The sequence below is a fragment of the Coturnix japonica genome, chromosome 2 (genome assembly GCF_001577835.2).
Source record: "Coturnix japonica isolate 7356 chromosome 2, Coturnix japonica 2.1, whole genome shotgun sequence".
NCBI classification, from domain to species: Eukaryota; Metazoa; Chordata; class Aves; order Galliformes; family Phasianidae; genus Coturnix; species Coturnix japonica.
Window position 1 is genome coordinate 87,321,486 of NC_029517.1, and position 27,839 is coordinate 87,349,324.

Here is a 27,839-nt window from a genome sequence, read left to right on the forward strand (position 1 = left end):
AAAAATTTCAAACCTCCTAAGTTATTATTCATCTATATAGCAGGCTTCTAACTTTTAAGCCAACTCTCTTTCCATCGAGAGACAGCATTTAAGCACATGGCCATGTTTTCAACTACAAGCAGGTAAGAATCATTATCTCACGATCTTAGGTTATGTTCGTATCCTGTTCAAACACATTTAAACTTCCTGTTTGGTCATAAGGGCAATACAGCTTAGACACATTATAATATTAATTCTGTCTTTTAACTAAATGCTTTTAGTTCCTTAATTCTTTCAAAAAATACTAAAATTTAACTTTTAGATCATCTCCACATTCTATTAAACATATGTCCTGTCTGTCACATTTAGCAAAGTAATTTGGGATGGAAAGCATATTTGTTCAAGATAGGCTCAAAATGGAATTCAAAGCCCAAATATTACCAAATCTTGGAAAATCTACTGAGAAGTAGTTTAAAAATAAATAAATAAAGTTTGAATTTGTATCAACATTGATGTATTGATGAGCATCTCAGTACTTTGCATTTGCACACTTTGTTTCCATAGAGAAAATAAACCAAGTAACCATTCCAATACCAGATAATACAACGATGACAAAATAGATAAGAATAGTACAGTTCCTAAGCCCCACCGCACCTATTCTCAGAGAATCAATAGGGGTGGAACACCTTGATTTACCTGAAAGGAAGAAACAGTTCATCTCTTCGGATCTTTCACACACCAGTAGGTTGTATCATGAGCCGTCATTGCTCTGGCATTGCCTTCCCCTCCTTGGAGGCCCTGGGCTCGAAACACTGAGAGCATCCACAGGAACAAACAAACAGGTTCTGAGCTGATTTCCACACAATTGCTGAAAACCTGTAAGATAAAGGTGAAGAAAATCTGAAGAGGTTATTGAAAAAGGAAAAAAAAAAACATCTGCAATATGAGGACATGAGAAACAGCACTTTCTAGCTATCATTCTTTACCATGAGCAAACTTTCAAAGAGTGTTTCTAGTACTCATGAGTCATTTTCTAACACCGCGTCTTTGGCGGGTTGAAGCATTTTGAAAGTGGAAAGCAAACAAAATTGCTTTTAATGCACTCAGAAGAGGGTACTTCAGGTTTTTAAAAGCCATTTTTTTCTCTCTATCTTTTAGCTGCTAGGAGGCTTTAAATGGGACCCCTGTAGGTTTTTGTCTGTAAACCATACGAGAGCATAAAAGCCTAGAAAACTTGCAGAGATTCTGAAGCAGGTTCACACAGCTTCATTGAAACTGTGTGTGGTTTTGAAGCTCACCAGGGCTCTAGTCACCAGGATCCATTTAAAAATGCCAACTTAAAAAACAGATTTAAAACTCATAAAGGATTATGAGGAAAAATGTAAGACTTATTTTGCTAAGCTTTCAGATTGAAAGAAAAAATACTATTCTGTAAGTAGAGAGAAATTAGATTTCATTCTCTAAAGGGTTTTGTGTCTTGTTTCTTCTGAAAACACATACAGTACAAACAGATCTCGGTAACCTCTGTAAACACAGCCTGAATTAACCTACATCAAAGTGCTTTACCTCTATCAAAGAATCAAACTGATGAATTCATATCAACATAAGGTGAGTCAACTACCGCAAAAGCACATGTGTGATGGTTATAATGGAAATGTGTCAAATCTTTCTTTGGAGATGACACTTCTCAACACTCCAGTATAAAGTCAGAATAGACAGAAAGAAGAACCACCACTGCCATCCATAAATACCTGGAAAAGCCTGAAAATACTTGTACTTCTATGAAGAATCATTCGAATAAGATTTGACTAACACCATCATCTTGCCATCACGTTTCTCCTTTTATACTGTAGGATGGCTTTGTGCTACAATAGAAAGTGGAAAAGTACAGTCTTGAATATTCAGACATGAATAAATTACCACTGTAGAATCTAATATGGGATTTCTTGTACATACCCAGATGTCATTGAAGCCTGTGAGAATTTTGTGAGGAAAGATTGTGAGACTGGACATTGTCTTCAGTGTTAACACTTGAAGATACCAGGAAGTCAGTGGAAAGAAATGAAACTTAATTGTTCACATTTTCTGTTAGCAAACAGTCCAATGGTGGACAAGGTACAGCATTATTTATATTTGTTGTGGGACTGATTTTACCACCAGTAGTTGCTTTTAGATTTTATACTCATTTCTTGTAAGTTTTATAGTCACTGATACTGAACACTACTCAGCAGTGCCGTTGATTTCAGATTTGCCACTAAACATGCCATCAGCTGTGCAATGCCAGGGAGCTGATGTTCACTAGGAACACAAAGAACGTGGGACTGATCACAGAAGCCTATTTTTTCTACAACTACAAGCAGCAATATAATTTATTCTTAACTCAGGAAGATCTATGTAGCTTTCTTACACTAGTATATAATAATCCATTGGTTGTTACAGTGCTTTCCTAACCTCCTATATATGTTGGCCCACATTAAATAATCAGAAACTATAGAACATGAGCCACTTCATAAGAGCAGGATAAGTCAGATAATCGAGTATCCTAAAGTTCTTGGAACATCTGAGACTTGATTTAGAGTGCTCTCAGAGGTCGAAAGCAAAATGTCCAAAACACAAAGAAAATAACACATTTTTACCTGCCTACGTGGATCGGAGGTGAGAATGGACTTGACCCCAGACGTAGTGACAGAAAACAAGATGTATAGAAAACACGTGTGCAAAGGACTTGATTCTCCAATTACGCGCTAGGATACTCTGTCAGCCCTGTGTGTACAATTGTGGCAATATTCAGTTTTTTTTGTAAGTGAAGGAGGAAAATGAGAAGCCAAACAAAAATAAAAAACATAAAACCAAGTATTTCAGAAGCCAATGAAGGGAAATGGGAATTCCTTCCTGGGCACTACAGGTAACCATCACATCTGGAGCACGGAATTAATACACCACAAGTGTCGCGTAAACAGACACTCAAGTTGTCTCACTGTTTAAAAAAGGAAAAAGAAAGAAAGAGAGCAGAAGGGAGAAGTACTATTAAAGTACTACTCAAAGTCTGGAAGAGTGTGGCCCATGGCTGGCATCTCGGTATTTCTTTTCCATCGGTTAGACCTATTTGAAGAAAATCCCTGCAAAGAAGCTTTCATAAGATGGCATTTTTGTGATTCAGCATAGCACCAATATTCCTTTTGAGTTTTATAACTGTTCCTAGAACATTCTTGGCAATGAATTTAAACTTTTTCAAAGAGGTTGCATTTCACTGTAAATGGTTATCTGGTATTCACAACACAAAATAAGCATTTGAATATTTATTGTGAGCACACTGCATTTTAGAGAGAACACACAAAGATTCTTACCACAATTATCTTGTTCCAGCTTTAATATATTAGCTGTCACCTCTTTAATAGATCTTGTGAGAAAGGAAAGTTTCTTTCTTTAACTCTCTTTTCCCCTGAACGCAATTACCACCTCATTCAGAGCTCTTTGTGTCCACCTAATCTCTCTGATTATGTCTCTGACACCGCCACAATACTACATGACTGACATACCTGACAGCTGTGACTAGTGACAGAGCACTCACAAAGAGAACCAGCTCTATGCAGGATGAGTATTACCTACCGCCAGCCCCACAGAGCAGACATGGAGGGAAGGTAAAACAGGGGTGGGGGCATTTCACGGCTAGCCTAACCCCTACTGATTTTCCCTCCTTTTATAGCCAAACAGCACTGACAAGCAGAGCCTCTTTGTACATACCTACCTAATGAACCGATTGTTGGCTGAATACAAAAGAACACCCATTAGTATTTTAATTTTGAATTTATAGAGTAGAAAATGCGTGTTTGGAGACCTGACTTGCAAGTAGGACTTGATGGATCATTTTGTCTCTCCACAGTCCTTTTCTGTTTCTCCGGGTCATAACTCCCAGCTGGTGCTCAACTGTCAGATTTGTGCTGGTGGCAACTGATGGGAGCCTGAGGAAAGCCATACCTGAATACGTCAGTCCCAGACAGCAAGCTGCCACTGGAATCACACAGGAACTAGTTCAACATTCAGCATTTTGAGCCATAAAGACATAAAGGAGTATATGATCAAACTAATGTTTTGAAACGGGAATACCTACAGGTCAGCAAAAGGTAGCGCTCAGTTTTCACAGACAATCAGCTAACGTTTACATAGAATTAAGTGCTATACATCCATCTGCTTTCATAACTAAAAGTTGCTCATGTAAAACTTAGCAGAAAAAAAAGTGAACTTGAAGGATATGCTTAGGAAAGCTTTGCTATCAAAGAGTATGTTACTGTTTCTACATTAACTTACACATGTTGTGAGGCGTTCATGCTGTTACTGTAAGTTCAACACAACTTTACAGTTACTTTCACAAAGTTTAAGGAACACTTTATTTAAATGTATGACATGTTTAAAGAAAACCTTCTCTTTAACTCTGCACAGCTTAGTTTGCAATACCTGTTTTTGTACTTTGTTACCTGCCTAGTAACCTGTGACGCAAGTTCCATGTGAGATGATACATCAATGAACTAATACAAAGCTGTAAAGAGAAAACACATTAATGTTAAAATGTACATTGGAAAAAAAGTCTCTTTTGCTGCTAACATCAGCCCAAATTTCCAAATGGGGAAACAGAATCCATATTTTAACTGGTAGATTTGGCGAGAAAATCGGCACAGTGCAAACACTGCTGATTCAGTTACTAAAAGTCAACTTTCTTACTGGTTATGAGGCACCACTGCAGACAGGCACACTCTTCACATGTGCTATACATTGACAGTAGTAAGGCATGATCTAGTATTATCTTGCTCTGTGAGATAAATATATAAATAAAAGGTAAAACAAGATGGCTGTGAATAGAAGAATATTTGACTGCAGCTCCAGGGACAACTGATTTTACATCAAATATCCATTCTTTCATTAGCTTATAAGGATTTTTGATCCCACTGTGCCTTTTTTTGTTTCCAAAGATGCCACAACATGAAAATCTAGTATACTTCACATACATAAAATACGTTACCTGCTAATTTTGTAGTGATAGCCCTACAGCCCCTCAACTCTCCAAGTCCTACAGGCAGGAATATACCAGCATTACCCTTAATAGGTGTTCCTATCGCAGAAATGCCCTAAGGCACTACTTCAAAAAGCTACCACTGCCCTCAAAAGCCTACTTTATACACTAAAAAATCCCTCACAAAATTCTCTTTACCATTTTAACCTTTTATGTAATCAAAATAACTTTCCAGACAGTCAGGCCTTGATACGTACCTTTACTAGGTTTTCTGAACGCTAATTAGTTTCAGATGCCAGGGCAACAATCTTCAAAACACACTGAAGCACGTGTGCAGAATGTATTATAACTCCATTTATAGTCAGTGATGTGAAAACTTCACAAAGCTGTTGAATAATTATGATTACTAATATCCCAATTAGGCTGAGCAGGTACAAAGATACCCTCAGTGTTAGGCACTTAATGAATTTCAAATAACAACTTCTGAATTCTATCGGATTGATATTAAAATCAACACGTTAAGATCGCTATAATTAAAAAGACTTTCTTCTAAAAAATTTGCTTGCTTGGTGTGTTTGAACAAACCTTCCCAGTCTGAGACAAAGGACTGCATCCAACAAAAAGCTGAAAGAAGTTTCAAAGCCAACAGCGGCAAAAACAAGAGACAAGAATTATATACAAAGCTTATTCTTTAACTGTTGTAGCTTAGACTGAGAATTGATTTGCAGGTTTTGAGTCATTGGTGACAGTTTTTCTATATCTGTAAATGATCTTTAGATGCTGTCAGCATCCTAAGGTCTTCACTGGGAATACGCTCGTAGCATAGAGCAGCTCTTTGCACTAAGGAGCATGATGATGATGATGGTGCTTTCTTCCATCTTGCAGTACACATCTGAAAGTTGGTCAATTGCCTCCTCCAGGCCCAAATGACTAACAGCTACCACTTGTTTGACTACTTCAGTGCAGCCAGTTTGTGTCACTGTACGGGTATTTAGCAAGGCTAAGCTTAAAGAGGTTGAACAACAGTCACTTGACAACAGGACATGTGTCAAAACAAGTTAAATGCAGCTCTCTACTAGGTAAGTCCTGAGTTCCTGTGCTGCCACACTGATGCTGCCTTGTACAAATCATGACAAAACCTTACTTTTGCCTTTAGAAATTGCTCACTAAGCTAAACAGTTATATAAGAGAGACTCCAAAGGCTATCTTTGGGGCAGTAGACCTTGCTATAACTCTAGAAGCATCTAAAAATCAGCACTTGCATTGATACAACTTTTTTGTGTGTGTGAATCAACTCAAAGTCCTTTATGGGATTTATTAAATTTAGTGTGCCCTCAGTAAGGCTGAAGACAACACCAAGTAGGGAGGAAATGTTGATCTGCCAGTGAAGAGGGCACTACAGAGGGCCCTGGATAGACTGGATTGATAGACCAAGGTTAACTGCATGAGTTTCAATAGGACCAAGTTTGGGGTCCTGCATTCTGGTCACAACAACCCTACGGACTTGGGGAGTAGCTGAAAAGCTGCTTGATGAAAAGGGACCTTTGTGTGCTGATGGGCAGTCTGACTGAATATGAACCAGCAGTCTGCCCAGGTGGACATCCTGGCTTGTATCAGGAATGGTGTGGTGAGCAGGACTAGGGAAGTCATCCTGCCCCTGTACTCGGCACCTTCACCTTAAGTACTGTGTTCAGTTTTGGGCCCCCCTGTAGAGAAGAGACATGGAGGTGCTGGAGCAGGTCCAAAGAAGAGCTACAAGACTTGTGAAGGGCTTGGAGAATGTGCCCTATGAGGAGAGGCTGAAGGAGCTGGGGCTGTTTAGTCTGGGGAGAAGGAGGCTGATGGGAGACCTTATTGCTCTATTCCAGTACTTGAAAGGTGCATCCAGTGAGAGCGGGGCTGGTCTCTTCTCACTGGTGACAGGATGAGAGGAAATGGCCCCAAGTTGTGCCAGGGTAACTTTAGTCTGGATATCAGGAAAAACTTTTTATAAAGTACTAAATGAAGTGATTTGAAAATTCAATCCGTCTTCCCCAAGGATAGATTGATTTTAACCCTCCTCAGGGATACAGCCTCAGATGATTCTGAAGGTTGCCCATTTCCCATGGGTTGGTGCCAAAGGGTGCAGAGAGCATGGTATCAATGAGTAACTTGATTGTAGAACTGGTGTTCACTGAATCCTATCATGTAAGAACTGAAGAACACTCAAAATTCTAAGCATAACTTAGCACATGAGGGAAAAACTTCTCCTTAAAGAGCCGACTGAACATCTAGAGCTTGCTGCCACACAAAGTTGTGAATGCAAGATGTCAAAAGGTTCAAAGAGACATAAGGATAAACTCATCAACAGGTCCATACATGGAATAAAGGGATAGTTGGGAATCCCTGCCTCCTGTCCCCAGTGTAATGACTGTGGGTATCAGGGGAAAGAGCAACAAAAGGAAACCAAAGGCAGATGTGGTTGTTGTGATCTCCCAGAACAACCACCTTTTTGACACTGTTAAAGACAGAACATCAGGCTAGAAGAATCATTTTTGAGCGCTGAAGGCAGTATTTCTTATGTTGAATTGACAGTGTTTTCACATTGCTAGGAATAAAAATAAGTGCTTAAGCCTACCAGTGAACTGACTGTCCGAGATTTACCAGATGAGGACGTGATACATAACAAGTCGGTTTCTGTACTGCAATCCCATTCCCCCACACCCTAAAACCAAAATAAAAGTATTACTTAGGAGTAGGAAGCTTAATCCTTTATGTACAGCAAGGAACCCTTTAACCACCAAAGACAGAAATCAGAATCAACAGTTAATACATACTTTATTTCTGTATTTACAATGTTGGAAGTAAAATACATTATATCTAGCTATTTCTAATAAATTCAAAAATAGAAAATTCCCTTTTCAACAAAAGTGCAGAAACATAAGTTAGAACATGATAACTTTAAAACATAGAATATTATTTCTCAGTGTTTTTACTATGAAAAAGCACTTGAAAAAACCAAGCACCATATAATTCATCTTAAAGATTTTTCATCAGAGCAGCATCACAGGGCAAAACAAATAAAAGGTTAGTATGGAAATGTAATAGCAAATCCTTGAGTATTTTAAATGGCTTAAACCGTCCCAAACAATTGTAAACTGTTCTGACTATTCTCTTGCAATAGCTCTACCACATAGTCGAATGTTAATATTGCCGTATTTGGACGTGTACACCACCAAGATACTTTCAAATATGCCTTCTGCCTGTGGCCTGAACCGGACTGGCACGTTGATGTAATGACGGGATCTGTAAGGAGACAATTATGTGCATATTCATTATCAACAACTAAGCAAGTTGTACCAGATATTGAAGTTCTAGTTTTTGTTTTCATCAACACTATACATTTGATGTGTACTAGACCATCAAGTTTATAGTTGTGATCATGCATCTTCTGAAGGAAGATTTTAAAGGTGATTCTTTTCTACAGGCTATGCAAAGTATTGAAATATCGCACTGCTACTAGTTTATCTGGATGTGTTCATTCTGCCTCTTCACAATAATACTGACAGTACATATATTACATCTACAGCAAAACTACTACATCTCTTCACAAGTCTGTTGATGAGCATATGGAAATGTAAAATTCTCAATCAATTTGAAGCTTGTAAAATATTTTCAATTATTTCTAATTGCCTCTATGTGAATAAATATTTCACTTAATCATCACAAGCCAATACATCAATCCTCAGCCTCAGTCCCCAGTATTTCAAGATGTTGCATCACATCTTTTTTGATTACTCAAGTCTCATCTATTCAAATTGCATAGAAAAATACCTAACAGTAAAACTCAGCTGTAGGTAGGCTATAAAAAGTGGCTGTCTTGATTGTCAAAAGCCTGGAGTGAACATGTTAAAATAAAAACATAAACTATACAAGCAAAAAAGCTGGAAATGCTGAGTAAAAGCCTATTTGATGCCATGGCATCTGATAGAAATATCCAGTACTAACAAAGACGTATCAGAAATGGGCACACATTAGAATAAGGAAAAACAAATAGCAACACCCACTAAGAAGGCAAAAAGATTTGTTTCTTTTATAAACTTTATCATTAACTCTAGTTCTCTGCCTTTGGCAGTATTTAGTGCCAGCCAGTATCCTTGGGAATGTGTTCATTTTCTCTACTTTTTATTATTTTGTTCCGACTAGATATTCCTGTACAGAACTAGTTCTTCCACAGTAATCCTACCTATCATTATTAGTTTGTGCTCCTATCCTCCTACATTTAAAAAGTCATAATATTCACCCTATGCATAAGCCTGATCCTAGCCTTAAGGCATAAAAATATATAACAAAAAAAAAAATTGAAAAACAGAATCCAGAGAAGTAAGCTGTTAGATGTACATGTTATCACAATAGAGACTGATATGCTATCACTTTTTTTCTTCTTTTTAGTGAGTTCATACAAAAAAAAGCTCTGATTGTGAACTACTGGATTAAAATAAACAATAGAGAAAAGGATTTCAGCTAGGTAAGAGTTTAATTATTTATACTGTACAATCAACTTGTCAAACTCTGCCTCTTTAACAACCTTCTAACATAGGGGATGAAGATGCATATTCAGCTGAAGAACATCAGTATGACCATTTGTAACAGATGCATTGTATTAGAAAACAAGAAAGGTAGAAAGAATTGAAACTGAAGCCCAAGACTCAGCCTGCTAAAGACTTTAGAAAAGTCAGAATAAACTTAAGAGGAAGTCTGAAGTTGTGCACAAGTCTCTATCTTCAGTGTGAGAATTCCTGCAAAGAAGGGGTGGGAAGAAATGTTTTCTGGATGTAAATGAGCTAAACAACATCTTTATGGCTAAAAAGACAAATAAGATGGATAGATAGATGCTTTAAGAGACTTGGTGAAGATTATCACAGTTGTTTACTGGTTTTGCTGTAGATTTGCCTGCAAGATGCTCTATTTGAAAAAAGCCCATTGTTATTTTCAATTCAGGAAACTGTGGTCAAGGACACTGCTAACTGTTGGCACTTGTGAACACATAACCAATGGAACAAGAACTGGCGTGCCACTTTATCAGCTTCAGAAGGTGAGATTCTTTACTTTAAAACTAAAACAAGACCCTGCAGTTCCATTACTCAGATTAAACACTTGATTATGCATAATTACTTTCAAATTTGGCCCTCAAAACGAAAAGCACGCAACAAACCATCTTTATTGTCTAACATTTTTGGTTCAAAACATAGGTTGTTGATGCTTTCAATTTTTACACTCTTATTAACAGACTACAATTCCAAGTTCCTGCAAGCAGTTTTCTTATCTAATTGCTCCTGAATATTACTTTACCAAATGCCCAGTCTATTTGGGTTAGATGGATTTCTTAAGATCCTCTTTCATGCTCATCTGAAATAAAAGCCATTTACAGAACTTCTTTTAATGATGGTTTGGGAGGTTTGCTTTGTTGTTTGTTGTTTTCTTTTAAAGCACTTATCTAAGTCAAGCAATTCTTCTGTGCTTTATGCTCTTAAACGGGAGGGCTTTTTCAGAGAGCTTTGCTGATTTCAGATAAATTAATTTTTAAAAGCCAGAAAAGGTCAACATTTATAACTGAATAAAAATAGCCAAAGCTACCAGAAAAATGTTTCTGGAATGCGATTAGAAGCAGACTATATTCAGTTGAAAACCTTTAGAAATAGCAAGTCAAATAGTTCAATTTCAACTCTATTTTGGATAAAAGCAAGACAATTTTATCAACTCCCATATAAAATAATACCAAGTAGCTTTGACTGCAATTCTAAAGAGTATTTTTGAAACATCTAAGTATCTTCCAATTAAGTTACTTATATTTTTCCAAGGACTGTCAATACATCCTGTCCTTTGCCTAAGGCTGTACAGCCTCAGATAAATCTAGCAAGTTGTATTTATTTGGGTAGTTTTTTTTATCTCATTCACTACTTCTGTAATAAACTCTTTACTGGCAACTTTAATTAAAATAATGCAAGTGAAGTGGAGGCACTGAGAAATACATCTCAGTGGAGTTACAACACTTCTCACTAGAAACTGACTTCAAAATACCTTGAATACCTGCGATTAGTAAAATAACATCTATTACAAAGATGGGGCTGTGAAGTATCACCGGCAGAGAAGAAACAGAGCACCCTGTTCTATTTCTGACCTTACACACAACTTCTATTCCACATATTCTTAGTTTCCTCATCTTTAGAATGGGGAAATACCTAAATGCTGAAAATGTATGCTGTATGACTTCTGATGACATGGTTGCATTTTTATTTTCATGGCACTCCCACAGTTACAGATGAGCATGTTTGATGCTGTATCTCTTTACTAGATGACTAACAGGACTGCCAAATACCCGAAGTAATCAACTCTCAGGATGGCTGGGTTTATTTTGAAGGGCTGTTATCACCAACTTGAAAACTCCTTTTAAGCAAGTAATATGGTGAACTACTTGGTATGACCAAGCAATTCCACTGGCTGCTCAAACCTTTTACTTGCAGAGAATCTTTGATGCAGCTCTGCAGGTTTGTCAAATTAGAAGCATGATGAAGGCAATTTGGTCTGTTGTGTACAAAGTATAATGGAAGGAATGACTTGATTGTGCTCAGCAGGCCGAATGGTTAAATGAAGCATTAGGTTTAGCATGAAAAGCAGCAGCACTGTTTGTATTGAAGAAATTGGCAGATGCAGAAGTAACCGTGTGGGCTCATTCTGTTTCTAACCAAGATGATTAAAGAGCGCAGTATTAGCAAAAATACCTTACATATTTAACAAGACAGCAACTCTTTATATCTACATTTAAGCACTGTACGTTGAGAAGATCTTTATCTGACTGAATTAATTTTTTTCATACTTTTTAGGCAAGAATGTTAACACAAGAGTTACTCACCTTAGAGAGTATCTTGTGTGCTTGATGTAGAAAGGCTCTCTGGGAATCGAAAATTTCAGCTGTAATTTAATACAAAATGCTTAAAGACCCACTGTATCTAAGCCTATTATATTCACTTTATAACATGGTTAAGATAAACAAGGTAACATATAAATACAGTGTTAGACAGACCCAGTGTTTAAAAATGAAACATGCCCAGATTTATGCATTTGAGAAAACCTGAAATCACAGGATATGTTAACAAAGTTAAATAAAGATAACAAGAAATCTATGTTTACTTTAAAAACAAACAAACAAACAAAAAAAACAATTGCATAGCTTACAAATACCCTCACTGGCTCAGTCAAGAAAAAAGAAAACTTACAGAGGAGAGCAAATTTTTCCAAGTACAATTCTGTGTTGTTTGTTTTAAAAGACAAGACTTGCACTATTGCCATCTTATGCCCAGAGTAAAGAAATAAAAAGTAAAAATAAACCTACATTGAACAGTTGAACTGGTGGAAGGATTTACGAAAACAAGTATTTAGAAGAAACCCCATCAGACTTACCATTTGTGTTCTAAATGAATTATTTCGCAAGTTGACTTTTAACGTACGTGATTCCCCAACTCTAGTTGGAAGAAAAGCATACACTTCTTCTGGTGCATATATCCCAGGGGTTAGGGGATTTAGTCTGATATGGAAAAGGGAGTTAAGATATTAAGATTTTACTTATATGGTCTGGATACACCAGTTACATACTTCAAGACATTCGTATTTTCTTAAGAGAATAAACATGGAAAAACTGAAAGATCTTGAAGGCATTGACTCTTTCACCTTATGTTTCATAGGTTATACATTTTAGCCATTAAGAGTCTAATGAAAGCATCACTACAACATAAACATGTGAGCTTACTTTTACATATGCTTTTACAACATGAATTTTACCTCCATATGCTTTACTAGACAGCTAGACTCTTTTCAGGGATTCTATGTTTAACCAAAACATTTTACTCTCCTGCCATATTCACATCATGCCATAGTATAAGAATTGTAGACCAATTTTAGAGAAAAATAGCAATGTTAAGACATGCAGTACACCACATTCTTTCAGTGAACTTTAAAATTTCGTAAAACCACCAGCATAAAGTTCTGCTGCTGATACTAGTTTTCACAACAACAAATTACGATTAGGCAACTTAGGAATTTAAATGAAAAGAATGTGAAACTGAATAATGCAATACAATATGAGGTTTGGTCAAGCATGTTTCTGCAGCTATTTGCTCTTTAATATAGGATCACTAAGATCCGAAGAGACTTGGAAGGTCTCAGGTTCAAACCTCTTGCACCAAGAGCACCAGTTATGGGCTCAGAAAAGGTATTTCACAAGGCTTTGTCCTGTTAGGTCCCAGAAATCTCCAAGGGCAGTCAGCAGAGCCTCTCTGGGCAGCCTATTCCACCACATGGCTACTGTAGCAGCAAAAAGATTTGGTTGTGTTTTTGAAACTTCCAACCATCAGCAGCATCTAATTTCAGTTCTTGCCCATACGTATGCTTTAGTTGTATATGCTTCGGAGCAAACCTACCTTCTTCTTGACATAACTGGGCTTCCAGTTTCTATGCGGGTATCTGCGGTAGCCCTCATGACTGCAGATGTATTTTCTGCTTCAGTACCCTATTGACAAAAACAAGGAAACCTTTAAACTTTGCGTTCAAAAGAACCCAAGTATTTAAGTCATTTTCCTTAGCCAAGGGAAGGGAGTAAGACTTTTTTTTTTCCTGAGTATAGTATTCAGAACAGTAAAGTCTAAATCACTGAGACAGAGCAACAACTTGGGAGGAACACAAGAAAACCAGATCACCCAAAGGGAATTATTTGGCCAAAGAGCTAATTCAGAATTCTCCACTGTCTGGTGAATCTAGCCAGCTACCATCTGGAGCCCCTTGGGTCACAACATCTTGGAAAACAAGACAAAGAACTGAAGAACCACCCACATTTATGGACATATAACAGAATCTTTTCTTCCCAAATAGCACTGATGTTTTAGACAAGCAGTTGATTTCCTTATGCAGGGAAGATTAAAAAAATAGTTTCCTCTTCAATAGAGCTGCTATGACAAACTTGTCTTTTAGACATTGATTTCTCGACTTGAAAGAGCTGCTAGTCAGTCTGCCAGAAATAGCAGCAGCCAACAAAAAAAAACCTTAAAATTAAGAATATTTTTCAGCTGCAAATAACCCATGAACCACAGTAGAATCCAGTACCTAAAGATTAAAAAAAAACCAGTATATATATATAGATTGTTTCAAGAACTTTTAGTTTTCCATGTAGGAAAAAAATTATGGGTGTCATTCTTCAGTGTTATCATTGATCTACTGGATCAACAGGGCAAGTTCACTACCTAAGAATAATACAAACAATGGGAAACAAACAGTTGTCTTCGCTGATCTTTATTAAAGTATCATCAAGCGTTGCTTTATTTGACCCCTTACTAATTTCTCCCACTTCAAATGAAAGTAGCATGTTAAACACTGTCCATATGGTTCTCACGATCTCAAAGCCACTTCAAAAGCATATGAATATATTTAGCTCCAAAATTGGAATTAATTTTGCTCACTGAGCTTAAAAAGTGGTTCCCCCCCCCCCCCCACCTTATTCCTGGAATACCCAAATAAAATGAAGCTTCCATACTGCTAACAGCAATAAAAAACAAATCAGAACTTTTAGTAAAACATTCTGTATTAAGCGTTCAAAAACTGAGCTCAATTTGTTCACTTTGCCTCTTCCAAAATAATATACTAAGAAGTTACTTAACGCAGCAGTTAAAGTACACAAATCACTTTAAAAAAAAACAACAAAACATGCCTATCGTTTGCAGTATTTTCAAACACTGGAATGCTTTATGCAGTCCTCAACTTTCTACACACTGAAGAAGCCATCATAACTCAGGTCCTCCCTCAACCCCCTGGCAGGTTTGTGCTGACTGACTGCTTCAATTGGAAGAGATCAATACTTCAACCTAAACACTAATCCAAAGTATTTGTGCAAACATTCATTTTTAGTGACATTCATTTTTAGCCCATTGATCTTCGGCCAGTTCCTCATAGCAAGTGTTCCTCAAGAAGAGGAAAAACTAAGTTTGCATTGTCAGCATTGACAGGGAGAGACTGCAAAGGACATTCAGAGTCCTTCCCTGTTCTGTCACTAGGATCAGATGTAGAAACCAGTTCTGAGTTGAAGTCTATGGTTTCTAATGGTGGGAACTGCAAATGCAAACAGAGCAAAGTCACAGCTAATTGGCTTTCTAGGAAAAAAATAAAATAAAAATGCTAAGTGCCATTGATTTTCCTAACTTCACCTTGTTCTAGTTCTTCCTTGATGTTGTTCACATTTCTTTCCAGCTCTATTGAAGCGGTGCTATAAATACATACCACTCTGTCACTGTGAATGACAGTCAGTCTTCCTATTTCATTTTATCAAAATCACAGCAGTACCCCACCTCACCTTAGCGAGCCCAGCAGGATTACAAGTCCTTTCCAAAGCTGTTATAATGTAGTGTACACTCTTGGTTTCTAGGACATAATAGGCAATAACTGACTTGTCTTCTCCTCTAAAAGCAAACCTGCTTAAAAAGCTGCAACAAAATCTACACAAATGTTCTGTGTTGACTCCTCTTGCAAAACGATATCTGGTTTCCTTATCCAGTTGATTAAAAAACATTTTCTACTCTATATAAAAAATGATCAAGATATTTCAAGAATTTTCTGAAATGTTTTTTCTTCCCTATAAGTATAAGGAAATGCTGGAAAGATCTAATAGTTAACAGCTTTAAGTAGAATCAAGAGGAAAGAGAAACAAATCTGACATGCTAGTTCTAAAACATTGATACTGTCATGCTGCTCCAAGATTTACACAATGCTGACAACTACTCATGTTCTCAGAAGAGAATTATTCAGAACTCTAGACTTCTAATAAAGAATTAATCTTTTCTAAAGCTTTAAACAGTCAACTGACAGATGTTTTCCTCGCTTTATGGAAAAATATGTTCAAAGTATTTGACGAAAGACTAAAAAAATATCTCAAAACAAACAGTGTACAAGTCTCATTCTTCCAGACAAAATCAGAAGTCATTTGAGAAACATACTAACAAGAGCCATTTTCAACACAATTAACTACTGGGAAGAAAAAAGACCCTACAAAATAAAAGGGATCTTGCCAAGAAGGGTAAAGTAAGGTTCCTGCTACTGAGGCAGGCTTGGTACTCTGTAGGAAGAACTCAAATCCTTATCCAGGCTTCTCAGTAAAATGAAGTCCAATTTCCCAGAGAGAACATGAAAGTGTATCTAGTAATCACACGATATCGAACAAAGTCCTCCACATTCAGCTCATGTAACTAAGCATTAGAATTCACTTATCTTAAATATTTAAAAATAGATTCTGTTTCTATGCAGACTCGCTTTGGATGGATGGATACTGAGTTAGTGAATATAAGTGAGCTAAGAACTGATTTTGTGCTCTCTCAACTCTCATCTCCCTAGGCCTCATCATAAAATTAGAGCTCAGGAGCATGAGAAAAGCAAAGAATAGCTCCGATCTTATTGTTCCCATGCATAAATCTAAATGATTGCCCACATCTATGCTGAACTCTGATAAAATACTCAAATTGTTTTCATCAGAAACATACCCGTATCTCCAAAGCAGGTGGTAATAAACTAAAAATTAAGCTATATATTGGATCAAAGGTCAATTGCTTTGCTATTTATTTACAGAAAGAAACGCAATACATTTAGTCTGTGATATAAACAAATCTGCCCCTATAGAAATGAATCCCACGGGAGTTTCTCTCCGGTGTCTCTGAGTAGAAAGCAAAATTTCACATGTTAAATGACGAAAGATAATGCACTATCACATAAGCAAGACTTAAAACTCATTTTGGTAATATAAAAAAAACAGTACAGTTCAGACTGACATAAAATATTTTTTCATAATATCATTGAGGCATATCAGCAATAATAAAGTATAGTGACATTAAAATGTCATCAAATATTTATGCTCAGGATAGAGTTCATAGTATTTATATACTCACTGTTTCACCAGAAAGTTGAAACCTTAATTTGTGTTTCCAACTAGGATTTTCAACAGGGTGACACTCAAGGTCCCAGAACTGGGAGTAATCCCCATTTTCTATAGGTAAAAACATGAAAGCAACCTACAAAAACAAGAGGAGAAGTCTGCAAGTTTTATCAAAATAATTCATAAAACTCCATAACTTTACTTGCACAAAGTTACAGTAAAGCCAGCACAACATTCATACACTACAGAAATCAATGCATGCATTCCACACACACACTCTTGCAGAAAACAGAATCACAGAATGACCCGGGTTGGAAGGGACCTCAAGGATCATGTAGTTCCAACCCCCCTGCCTGGCAGGGCCACAAACATACACCTTTACTGGACCAGGTTGCCCAGGGCCCCGTCCAACCTGGCCTTGAACACCTCCAAGGACGGGGCATCCACAGCCTCCCTGGGCAGCCTGTTCCAGGGCCTAACCACTCTCCTAGTGAAGAACTTCCCCCTAACATCCAACCTAAATCTTCCCTCTTTTAACTTAAAACCATTTCCCCGTGTCCTGCTATTATCAGCCCTTTCGAAGAGTTTACTCCCCTCCTGGGTGTAAGTTCCCTTCAGGTACTGAAAGGCTGCAATGAGGTCACCCCGCAACCTTCTCTTCTCCAGGCTGAACAAGCCCAACTCCCTCAGCCTGTCCTCATAGGGGAGGTGCTCCAGCCCCCTGATCATCTTTGTGGCCCTCCTCTGGACCCTTTCCAAAATCTCTATGTTTTTCAAAACATTATCATTCATCCTCCTCCTGTGCCTGCAGATGAAAAGGTTTTAGTAAAAAGGGTTGTGTAACCTGATGCACAAAACTGGAGTTTGGCTAACCCGTCTTAAAAGTGAGCAAGCATTCGTACAATTATTTGTATTAGAAGAATGAGGGGAGAAGGGGACTAGGAGAAGAATGTGTCAACTAAGCTGTGAATAACTGTACTCCTCCACCAAGTCCATAAAAGCAGCCTGTTCTACAATTACTAGAAGGACTGAAATTTGAACTAAGTTACTGGTCAAGCATTTGATTATCCTTAAAGGTCAACTATGTAACAAAGGCTCCTCTCTATATGGCATTGTACGAGGTTACTTCAACTGTAGTCTTACATTGCTTCCATAATTGGGTTTTGAGAAAGAGAGAAAGGGAGCAGCAGGTTAGAACAGACCACTACAACTATACTGTTTAATCAAATATTAGCAGATTCACTGGAAAAAAGAAAAAAACAAAACCACAAAACATGATAGCAACCTACATCTTATCAGTTCCAGCCAACAGCTTCATCTATCAACAGTTAAAGTGCTGCATCTGAACTAGGACTGCTAAGTCAAACATAATGGTTTAAAGATACTTTTCAACACTAGCAAAAAAACAAAGTTCTCAATTTTTTTGCAAATAGATGGTGACATTGATGATACGATTTAGAATCTATAATGATTAAAATATAGACATTTGTGAAGATGAACAGATAGAATGAAGTAGTATTAAAGGAGGAAAAAATGCCCCTCAGAAACCCATTCAGTACATCCCTATATATACTTTATAACTGTGGTTAGGAAACCCTCTACTGGCCAGGAGATAAAATTGTAAGTCAAATGAAATCAACTTTTGCACCAAACTGTTCCTGAAGAATTATGACATGAATCTAGAACTCACACCAGTTTAGTAAAAGCACAGCACTAGCTGTAATAATCTTGTGGGTTTTACAAAGAATGTTAAAAGAATTTTCTGTTCTAGAACAGAGTATCTTCCGAAACAAGAAAACAAAGTATTACTACAGATTGCATGCAGTCTTAAACACAGCTCAGCTGACATTAACACCTGTGGTAAATAGACACTGGCCACTTAATACACACAGATATAATTAAAAACAGCTTCAATAATTCAACTATCATTTCAGAAATTTTTTCATGGATGGTGCTATTTTACAATTCAGATAAATTAATACGTTTGAAATGCGAGTTTACCTTCTCTTTTCCGTGAGCTTCAAGTGTACCAGAAATACGATAACATCTGAAAGCAGAGTAAGTAGCTCTATAAACGGAACCAGTTTCATCCATGGCCTGCAAATGAAGTTAGGTATCAGATTCAGAAGGGATTAGCACACGCACAACCCTCCCTCCACCCTTGTCCCCACCACGCTTACATAAGACTGGAAAAACAAAACAAAAAAGCACCCAATAAAATTATTTTCAAATAAACAAATAATATTCAAACCCTAAAAGCAAATGCACAAAAACTTGAAGCTACCACACCACTTATGCAGTCATCGTGACTACTGACTTCCAGTTTACATGTGGTGCACTAACTGAAACACTACATACTCTGTCTTCACCAGTCATGGTTACATTTACAGAATTTCTGGGATAGGAAATTTGTTCACCGTTTTGTAACCATATTAATTCCAACATAGCATCAAAATGACCATCAGAGCATTCAGCTATCAAGAAACTGGAAACTATTTACAAATGTTAGTTACAGCTACAATAACCGCAGAGTCTACAGTATGTAATTGGAATATCCTTTACTTAACTTTAAACTATGTAGCTATAGAGATACAATGTAGAGCAGAATTCTAGAAGTGGAAGCCTTACAACAGGGCAAGTTAGATTGGCATTCTGGATTAACATCTTCCATACACGTTTGACTACTTGATGCAGGCCAGAAGACAACACTGGAAGAGCAAAAGCAAGCTCCTTAAGCTAGTAAGTGAACCTGAAATAGGCTCACAGAGCACTGATTTCCAGCCAGAGTATACTAGAGAAAAAAAGGGAAAAACTCCCTTTATACAGAGTCAGGATGATGGTGAAGAAACTAACTGAGATCAGGCTCAAAAATGCATACTTTCTCTAGAGGCTAGAGGAAAAAAGAGAGAATTAGTAAACAAAAGGGAATTTGCATAAAACACTATAAATGCAAGCATTTACTCACTTTAACATAGGGTGGAGTAAATGATGACAGATTCCACCTGACATTTTCATCCCCCTTATTCTCCATTTCCAGGTAACTCTCTGCAAGAGAAATATCACACGTAAATACTTAATATATTAAATGTCTTCGTTCAAATACCTTTAGTTGAATGAATTTAAACAGGCAGTTTGTTTAGAAAGAAAGCCCTTGCTTTCTAGATACAGGGAAGCTTACTGGCAAGTTGACTTGAATCAACAGACTCAAAGAAAGCACACTATCAGAAATTCCTTGCAAGTTATTACAAACAAATTTGCAAGTCAAGTCCTCCAGTGAAGAATCGTACTGAAGATGCTTACAAGAAGCTAAGTGAGACCTAAACTCGATAACCCTAAAAGAAGAGAACCCTCCAAAAGGCCCTCCAAAAGACACACAAAAAAAATTATGCAATTGTATTGTCTACAGAAGGAATAAAGCTTCTTGAAAATCCAGAATATGACAATTATCAAAGAGAAATCTAACTCCCAACAGCTGCAACTTATTGCCTTCAGACTCTTTGTAGGGTATGTTCACTTTCTAGTGCACAAAAACAGACCCAAAAAACCCCCTGAAGATACCCAACTCTTTTCTAAGATGTTATTTGGCTGCTCTGGAAGGAACACTGACAGTATTCAAAAGATATAATCAATAAACTAAGCCTTGGCAGTTCTAAATGTAGTTAAATGAAAGCACAGAGACAGTGAATCACTAAAAAAATACTGGATACCTAGAAAAAGAGAACAAAACACAAATCTGCTACCTAGATAACAGAATGACAGTTTCATACAGCAATCTGAAGAATTTGAAGTATTTACTGTAATTAAAAGTAGAGACAGAGGATTTTCAACAACATGATCCTAGATCATTAAGTACAAAACAGGAACAGCCAGTCTCAGAGCTGACATTCGTAGAGCATAAAACAGAATGTTTCAATTCCTACTGTAGATAGATTCGTCTAAACATCTTTGGAACACATGCAAGATGAGAATGGGTGCACTGCACAACAACACTGATGCAAAAAGAAGTTCAACAAAACACAGTCAATGGTGCCCTTTTTACAGAGGCAGTTCAGTTGCATACATCAATAGTTTAAGAAATTGGCAACTTATCTGCCTGTATACAAACCATCTGCAGGAAAATGTGTTACTATGAAAGAGGAAAAAAAGACTTCCATCTCAAGGACTAACACTTCAGTGAGTCAAAACACGGTAACTGTATCAACAAATTCAAGGCATTTGAGTTCCCAAACATTCAATAAAGAAAACAAAAACACTGAACAGAAGATCTCTCTGATGTTACCTTTACAAAGTATTATTACCTGTGCATTCACCAGCTCTTGTTTTAGGAAAAATGATCGTTCTGTTCTTTATTTCCATTTTTGTTAGAGGATGTGCTGAGAGAGGTTTTGCCACGTGAACAGCAGGACTTGCAGATTGTAGAGTAAATAAATCACGTCTTCTAGGTGGAGAGCTAGTTCCAGACGCATCCTGTGCCTCGCGAATCTGCACTTTAATAAACTTGTACACAATTGGGAGAGTAAGAAAGTCTTAAAATAGTTAATGTAAGAACATTCACAAGTTCTATTCAGGTCTATTCCCTAGAGCTCTAAGAATGTCTATTGTCAACTTCTGCAAATATTTCTAGCTTATTTATTACTACAAACAGTATTTCTTACAACTATGTTGCAAAACATTTGTTACAAAACATATTTTTATTAAAAGATCATTTATTAAAAAAAGGCTGTCTGAAACAGAATAACATAATGTATGTTGGCTATGTAAATAATACTTCTAAAACTTAAATAAGAAATCTTACCACACTTTCTGCCATACTGGACTGATTGCAAAGAAATGGCAAAAGCATTACCAAGTTCCAGATACCTTACAAATAAATTGGTTAGGATACAGGCTCTACTTCTGTCATACTAAGTTTCTTCAATTTTTTAATTATTTCATAATTAAATCAACATTACTTATTATTTTATTAACATAACACAGTAAAAGATGTACATAATGACCATTTCCTTCTCTACGAACTCTCTTTCTCAGCTTCCCACCTGTTTTGTTGTTGTTTTTGGTGTGTGTTTTTTTTGTTTGTTTTCCTCATTATAAGACAATTTAGATTGTCTTATGAATGCTAATAATATGCCTTATTAATATGCTTTAATTGAATCAGGGCAAAGTCTTGGATTAAAATGCATGAAAAGTAAGAACCTGTTCTACACGTTCATTATCAGACTTGTCTGCCAGAAGGTTAAATTCACCTTAAGCGAGTCCAAAGGGAACTGCGGAGTCTTGTCCAGCTACCATCCGCTTTAACCCCTTTTGTCTTAAAAGATTATATAGATGAGATACATACACTCCCTACATATGCAGAGGATATAAACAAATATACATATATGTGTGTACCTAAGAAAGCAGATATATAATTATGAATGTAAGAAACAAATTCAGTATTTCTAGAAATTAATATATATATATATAGTAAACATATTTGAAAAACCTTTGATTGGCACAGACCAGCTGTTCACATAATGATATTTCTTTTGAGATTAACAAAGCAAGATTCTCAATTTTCATAACATGTTTTGCTGCTTTGGGTTTGCTGTGCATTTCTTTGTTGGGTTTTTTTGTTTGCTTGAGTGGGGTTTTTTCTTCTGGAAAACCATCTCTAAAAATCTGAGGTGTGGAGGAAGAGATTTTAAATGAGGATGAAGTTCACAGATCTTGCGTTCTACATATAGAAGATTTTTGCAACATTACTAGCTACTTACTTTTTGTTCTTTATCACAGTGGACATAGATTAGCCCACTCCAAGGAATTACAGAAGGCTTTGTGGCAAGTGATGGATTAGGACTCACCAGAATTAGTGCACGGCTCCTGAAAGGAAAAATAAACATTTTGTCTAATACGAGGATCAAGCTAACAACTACAACAGATCTCCTTAGCTCAAGAAAGGATGCACTTTTAAGACAGCAGCTAAGCAAAGATGATCTAGAAACCAATATCAATAGTAATTAAATATCTGAAAATACATTTTGTTAGAAACTTAAAAATAACTTGCTGCATAAACTTGTTATTGATATTTCTTTAAGGGTACAGAGGGAAAGCATAACATACACATCAAGAAACAACCTATTGGGCCATAAAAAGCAAGCATAAAATGACACGAATCAGAAAAACTATACTCCAGAAGGAAATTGTTCCATTCAACCAAAGCGTGCACAAATTGCATCTTGGAAACCAATTCTAGCCTTAAAAAATGTGCCTGCTTTCCTTCCTCCTACTCAGAACCACTGATTCTGGAGAAAAACTTTACAATGGTTTCTACAGTTAGGGCAGGGAACCCCAAAGAGCCTACTAAATTCATTCCAGGTAATTATAACATGAGACAGTGAGAACCAGTGAGACCCTAAGTTTGATTTACAACGTTCAATGTTCAATAGCATAAAATTTAAACATAAAAGAGGGCTGAAAGTAAGCAACGAAGCAACGAAGCAATCAAAAAAAAAAACAAAAAAACAAAAAAACAACACTACATATAAAGACGTTGATTTTATGTTAGGACAGTTGATGAGCAAAAGCCCTCAAAACCCCCCAGAAGAATTAGCTTGAAGTGTCAGGCAGCAGCAGAGCACTGCATTTGGAAAGTTTAGTGCATGAACAAAATCAGTCCCTATAGGAAAGTCAGTTCCATAATAATCTTCACAATATAACCTTCTCACACAAACTTCAACTAATAGATAATCAATAACCTCACTCTAATTCAGGATGTTAATATTTTCTTAAAGAATCATTGAAATCTTAGTTTCCATTAGCAGGAAGTCCTGCATTGGTATAGCCAACCCACACAAACACAAAGCCATTTCAACCTTATCATTTTAGATGAGAATATTTATTATTACTATTATTTTTAAATTTCAGTAGTTCTCAGAATCTTTACACTTATGGTTCCTCTCTGTCACGCATACACACACTGTGTACATAAGAACATGACTTACTAAGAACACATACAGTTCTTATACTACCTGTTGTCATAAATTATGTCACTGTCTTCACTCCTATCAGCCAGTCTTTGGCACTTACTGCCAGCTTCACATGCAAACCCAACCTGCATGGAATCGTGAACCAGACGTCTCAAAAGTGTCACAACCAATGCACAGATTCCTACTGTGGAGTAGAGCAGTCTAAGGAAGAAAAGCCCTGTCTAACCATCCCTTCAAGCCTTATTCAGAAGGGAAGCCTTAAAGATGCTCCCTAAACACGGCACTCACAGCCTTTCCAGATGCCAACACTCCCTTCCCTGCTCCAAAAGTGCAATTCCTTCCAAAGCACCTATCAATACTTCCAACACTGAGACATCTCTGTGATAAAGTCTCTTAGAATGCTACCAAATTCAGTAGGGACTTAGGATTTAACGATTCCACATTCAGACAGGTTAGAGATTGCACCTATCTCTTTCCAGGGAGTTTAAAGATTTTAGTTAAGGTGGAACAGGAAGTGGCCTGCTTGATCTGACAAGTTCCAGTCTAGGGTACAAGATACTCAACACATCCTTGATTTTAGCTATTGCAGATTGTTTGTTGGTCTCTCACTGTTTTAATCTGCTGCTCCCTTGCAGATATTCTAACCCCTGCAGAGAATCATCTTCATTTTATGCTGACTAATGATAGAAGTGCCCCAACAACACACTAAATGAGTATCAAATTAAATGTTTAAGTCCATCATACCTTGAACAGTGATGCAGGAAAAAGCCCCTGCTCTGTGTAACCATCTAAAGATAAGATAATTGCTTAACTCTTTAAGAGCATTTCTGAATTGACCTTAATTTTAATTCAGAAATGAGAAGTGGTAAAATGTTTTCTATTGACATCTGTTAGGAATCCACACAAGCAATGATGGTACAAAGGCTATTCCAAAATACTGCTGGTAGAGATGATCTGACACTGACTTGCCATCTAACGTGTACTGAGAAGCCACAGGTCAAAAAACCAATTTTGTCAGAATACATAACGAATCAAGTGCTGATAAATATCAGCACATAACCAAATCAAAGAAGTATCCTGTTTTAAACACATAGGTCATTCCAATTAAAAAAATAATACTGTGAAAGGATGTTTTTCAAATTTCAGTTTTGTTGACCTGAAAAACAAGAGCAACAACATATCGAAGAACAGAAAACTCCTGCTCTGCAGGTAACTTCGTATGCAGGAGAAAAACATTCCTTGCATAAAGAACCATTAAGGATAAAGTCAAATGAGTAAGGTTAGCTTTACATGCCAGTTGACAAAATGACTGTACCCTAGAACACATTATAATAAATTGCTCTAAAACATCATCACACTTGTATATGGAAAAAGGAATCTATGTAAAGAGTCTTACTCTGGTTCAATAACTCCATGCTGTGGGGTTATAGTAAGGCAGTGAGCTGGCCACGAAAGCTCAAATGTCAGCATCCTACTAGAACTGTTGACAATTTCTACATGTCCAGTATCAGCTGTTCCACCTATAACACAAAAAAAAGTATACAAAGCTAACAAAAATGCACAATTAAACTATGCATTGCTTTAAAATATACATATTTATGTAGTGCATATTACACGTATACAAGCATAGCATCTTTACCCTCACAATTTCAACAAAATTCTGTTCAAGTCAGGTTTATTGATTAGGCACGATACTACCGCAGCAAGATTATTGGTCAACTCACATTTACAAATATATGAGAATTCTGAACATAATAAGCAGCCGTTATTTTAATACTAAAATGATTAGGTTATTAAATGAAAAAAAATACTTACTAATAGAAGGAGGTAACAAAGTCAATTCCTCAGGCTTAACAGACCAAGTCTGTTCAGCATCTACTTTATTCTGAACTCCATCGTTGATTTTCTCATGTAATGGAGGACCCTGAGGCCCTTTAACAGGAAGAACATCCAATGTTGCATTGATAAGTCTCGCAGCATTCTCAGATCTGGAAATCAGATTGTATTAAACAAAAGGAGCAATAAAAATAGCTTAAAAGTAATTATAATAGTTTACTTGTAATATCTCTCAAAATTTAACACTGAAATACAACATTATTCATGAGGACTTTCAATTTAATTCCCAATTATTAAAAAAAAAAAAAAAAGAAGAAGAAAAGAAGTGAGCAGCTATACCCTATACCACAGAACGGCTTAGGCTGGAGAGGACACCGAAGGCCACTGAGTTTCAAATTCCCTGTCAGGGGCAGGGTTGCAATTCCCTAGATCAGGCTGCCCAGAATCCCACCCAGCCTGACCTTAAATGCCTCCAGAGATGGGGCACCCACAGCCTCTCAGGGCAGCTGTGCCAGCATCTCATCACCCCTTGAGTAACGAACTTCTTCCTATCGTCTAACCTGATTTTAGATCAGCAGTTACTCTTATACGTTACCGGTTTGATTCTAAATGATGTTCAGAAGGTTGCTGAAAATCATCCTGATTAACAACGAAATGTCCAACCACAGTGAGAATAATTTTTCGCATATTTGCGTAGAAAAGACGGATATCATTTGTCCCTCGTGGGATATCACAAACTGAAAGAGTAACAGAGCAGGTCTAGTAAGAGCAAAAGAATCACACTCAGAAATCACACAACAAAGATTTTGAATATGCTCCTATTTAACCTTTTGATCATAGATCATTCCAAAAATAACTTACAAAAATTATGAGGCATAAATCAACATTAACAAGAGATGTAATACATTTAAATACACCAAAAAAATTTAGCTTTTGAATTACATAAGTTATTTTCCACCCTCACACAAAAATGACATATTCTCTTGATTCCACGTCCAATTAAATTCAAGCTTAATTTATTTACCCTGACAGGACTGAAAAATAATTGTTTCCTCAAAATGTTTAAAATTTAAAGTCAAAGTTTACTTCTGTGCTTTAAGCACATGTAGAATTGACAGAATGAGAAAGTGAACGCTTCTCACACAGGATGCATTTGATCCATTATTGCTTCTGCTGCATAGAAGATTTTGGGGGCAAACTGTTAATGTTTGTACACAGCGTCTGCACTTCAGCTAGGGATAAGACAGATGAATGGCCTCACAATAATGAAACTTAGGAATGCTGTGAAATTCATACTCTTATAAGTATACATGCTGACTGTCAAGTCTAATTGCATATTTCATTGTGCAGCATGCTGATGCATCAAGCACGTAGGTGGGTGAAAAACTGACAACACACCATTTCAAACACTAACATCAGTGTGCAATTTTGGAGTGACAAGGAAGTAATGAAGGGCTTTAAGTCTGTATCAGTATTTTTACTTCTTAAAAGCAACTCTTTCTAAGCTCCTCCTTAAAAGCTTAGTAGCAGCGTTATGTAAGTCCATTGTCATTATTTGTTGTTCGTTTTTAATAATAACAATCTTCCCCTATATATACATATATATACATATATAGAGGAAGATTGTTATTATATATATATAATATATGTTATTGAGTACAGAAAATACTGAATAGAAGGGTAAGAACCTTTTACTTAGTGTGACTTTTTTTTATCCTGGAAGTAAAAGGACTGTGCTCAAATAAGAAAGAAAACCAGCCTTTATTAGACAGCTACTAAGATGCAAGAGGAAGGCCTTGTTTTCTACAGAAAGAAAATTAAACTGCTACTAGCAAGACTCTCTGATCATCTTTATTAATAGAAGTTATCTAGGCTCTCTTACACCCTCTAAGTAAACTAAATAAACAACTTCAGAGCATACTCAAGAGCTCAAAGGATCTTAGCTTCCCTATGATATTACCTCAGTCCAGACGATAGATCACTTTTCCAAGTGAAGACAATATAAAATCTATCAGGACAGAATCAGGCTACAACTTTCACTCAAGCATAGTGGCATTATAACAGTGAATTCTTCCCATATGTAAAACAGACTAGCTTAAGAAACAGG

General features: G+C 36.7%; 1 protein-coding gene across 5 annotated transcripts in view; it reads right to left on the reverse strand.

Moving 5' to 3' along the window:
- Window positions 1-7,942: 7,942 nt before the first annotated feature.
- CEP192 (centrosomal protein 192) overlaps window positions 7,943-27,839 on the reverse strand; it is a 54,323-nt gene continuing 34,426 nt past the window's right edge. For all 5 annotated transcript variants that reach the window (XM_015855296.2, XM_015855297.2, XM_015855295.2 and 2 more), the window contains exons 33-44: window positions 26,328-26,469; window positions 25,712-25,884; window positions 25,293-25,416; window positions 22,685-22,790; window positions 21,230-21,428; window positions 19,897-19,976; window positions 18,933-19,028; window positions 16,945-17,067; window positions 13,444-13,532; window positions 12,428-12,551; window positions 11,880-11,938; window positions 7,943-8,272 (exon numbers count right to left, since the gene is read on the reverse strand). In XM_015855296.2, coding sequence (XP_015710782.1) covers window positions 8,134-8,272; window positions 11,880-11,938; window positions 12,428-12,551; window positions 13,444-13,532; window positions 16,945-17,067; window positions 18,933-19,028; window positions 19,897-19,976; window positions 21,230-21,428; window positions 22,685-22,790; window positions 25,293-25,416; window positions 25,712-25,884; window positions 26,328-26,469 — 1,454 coding nt within the window. In that variant the 3' untranslated portion in view covers window positions 7,943-8,133. The remainder of the gene's footprint in view (window positions 8,273-11,879; window positions 11,939-12,427; window positions 12,552-13,443; window positions 13,533-16,944; window positions 17,068-18,932; window positions 19,029-19,896; window positions 19,977-21,229; window positions 21,429-22,684; window positions 22,791-25,292; window positions 25,417-25,711; window positions 25,885-26,327; window positions 26,470-27,839) is intronic.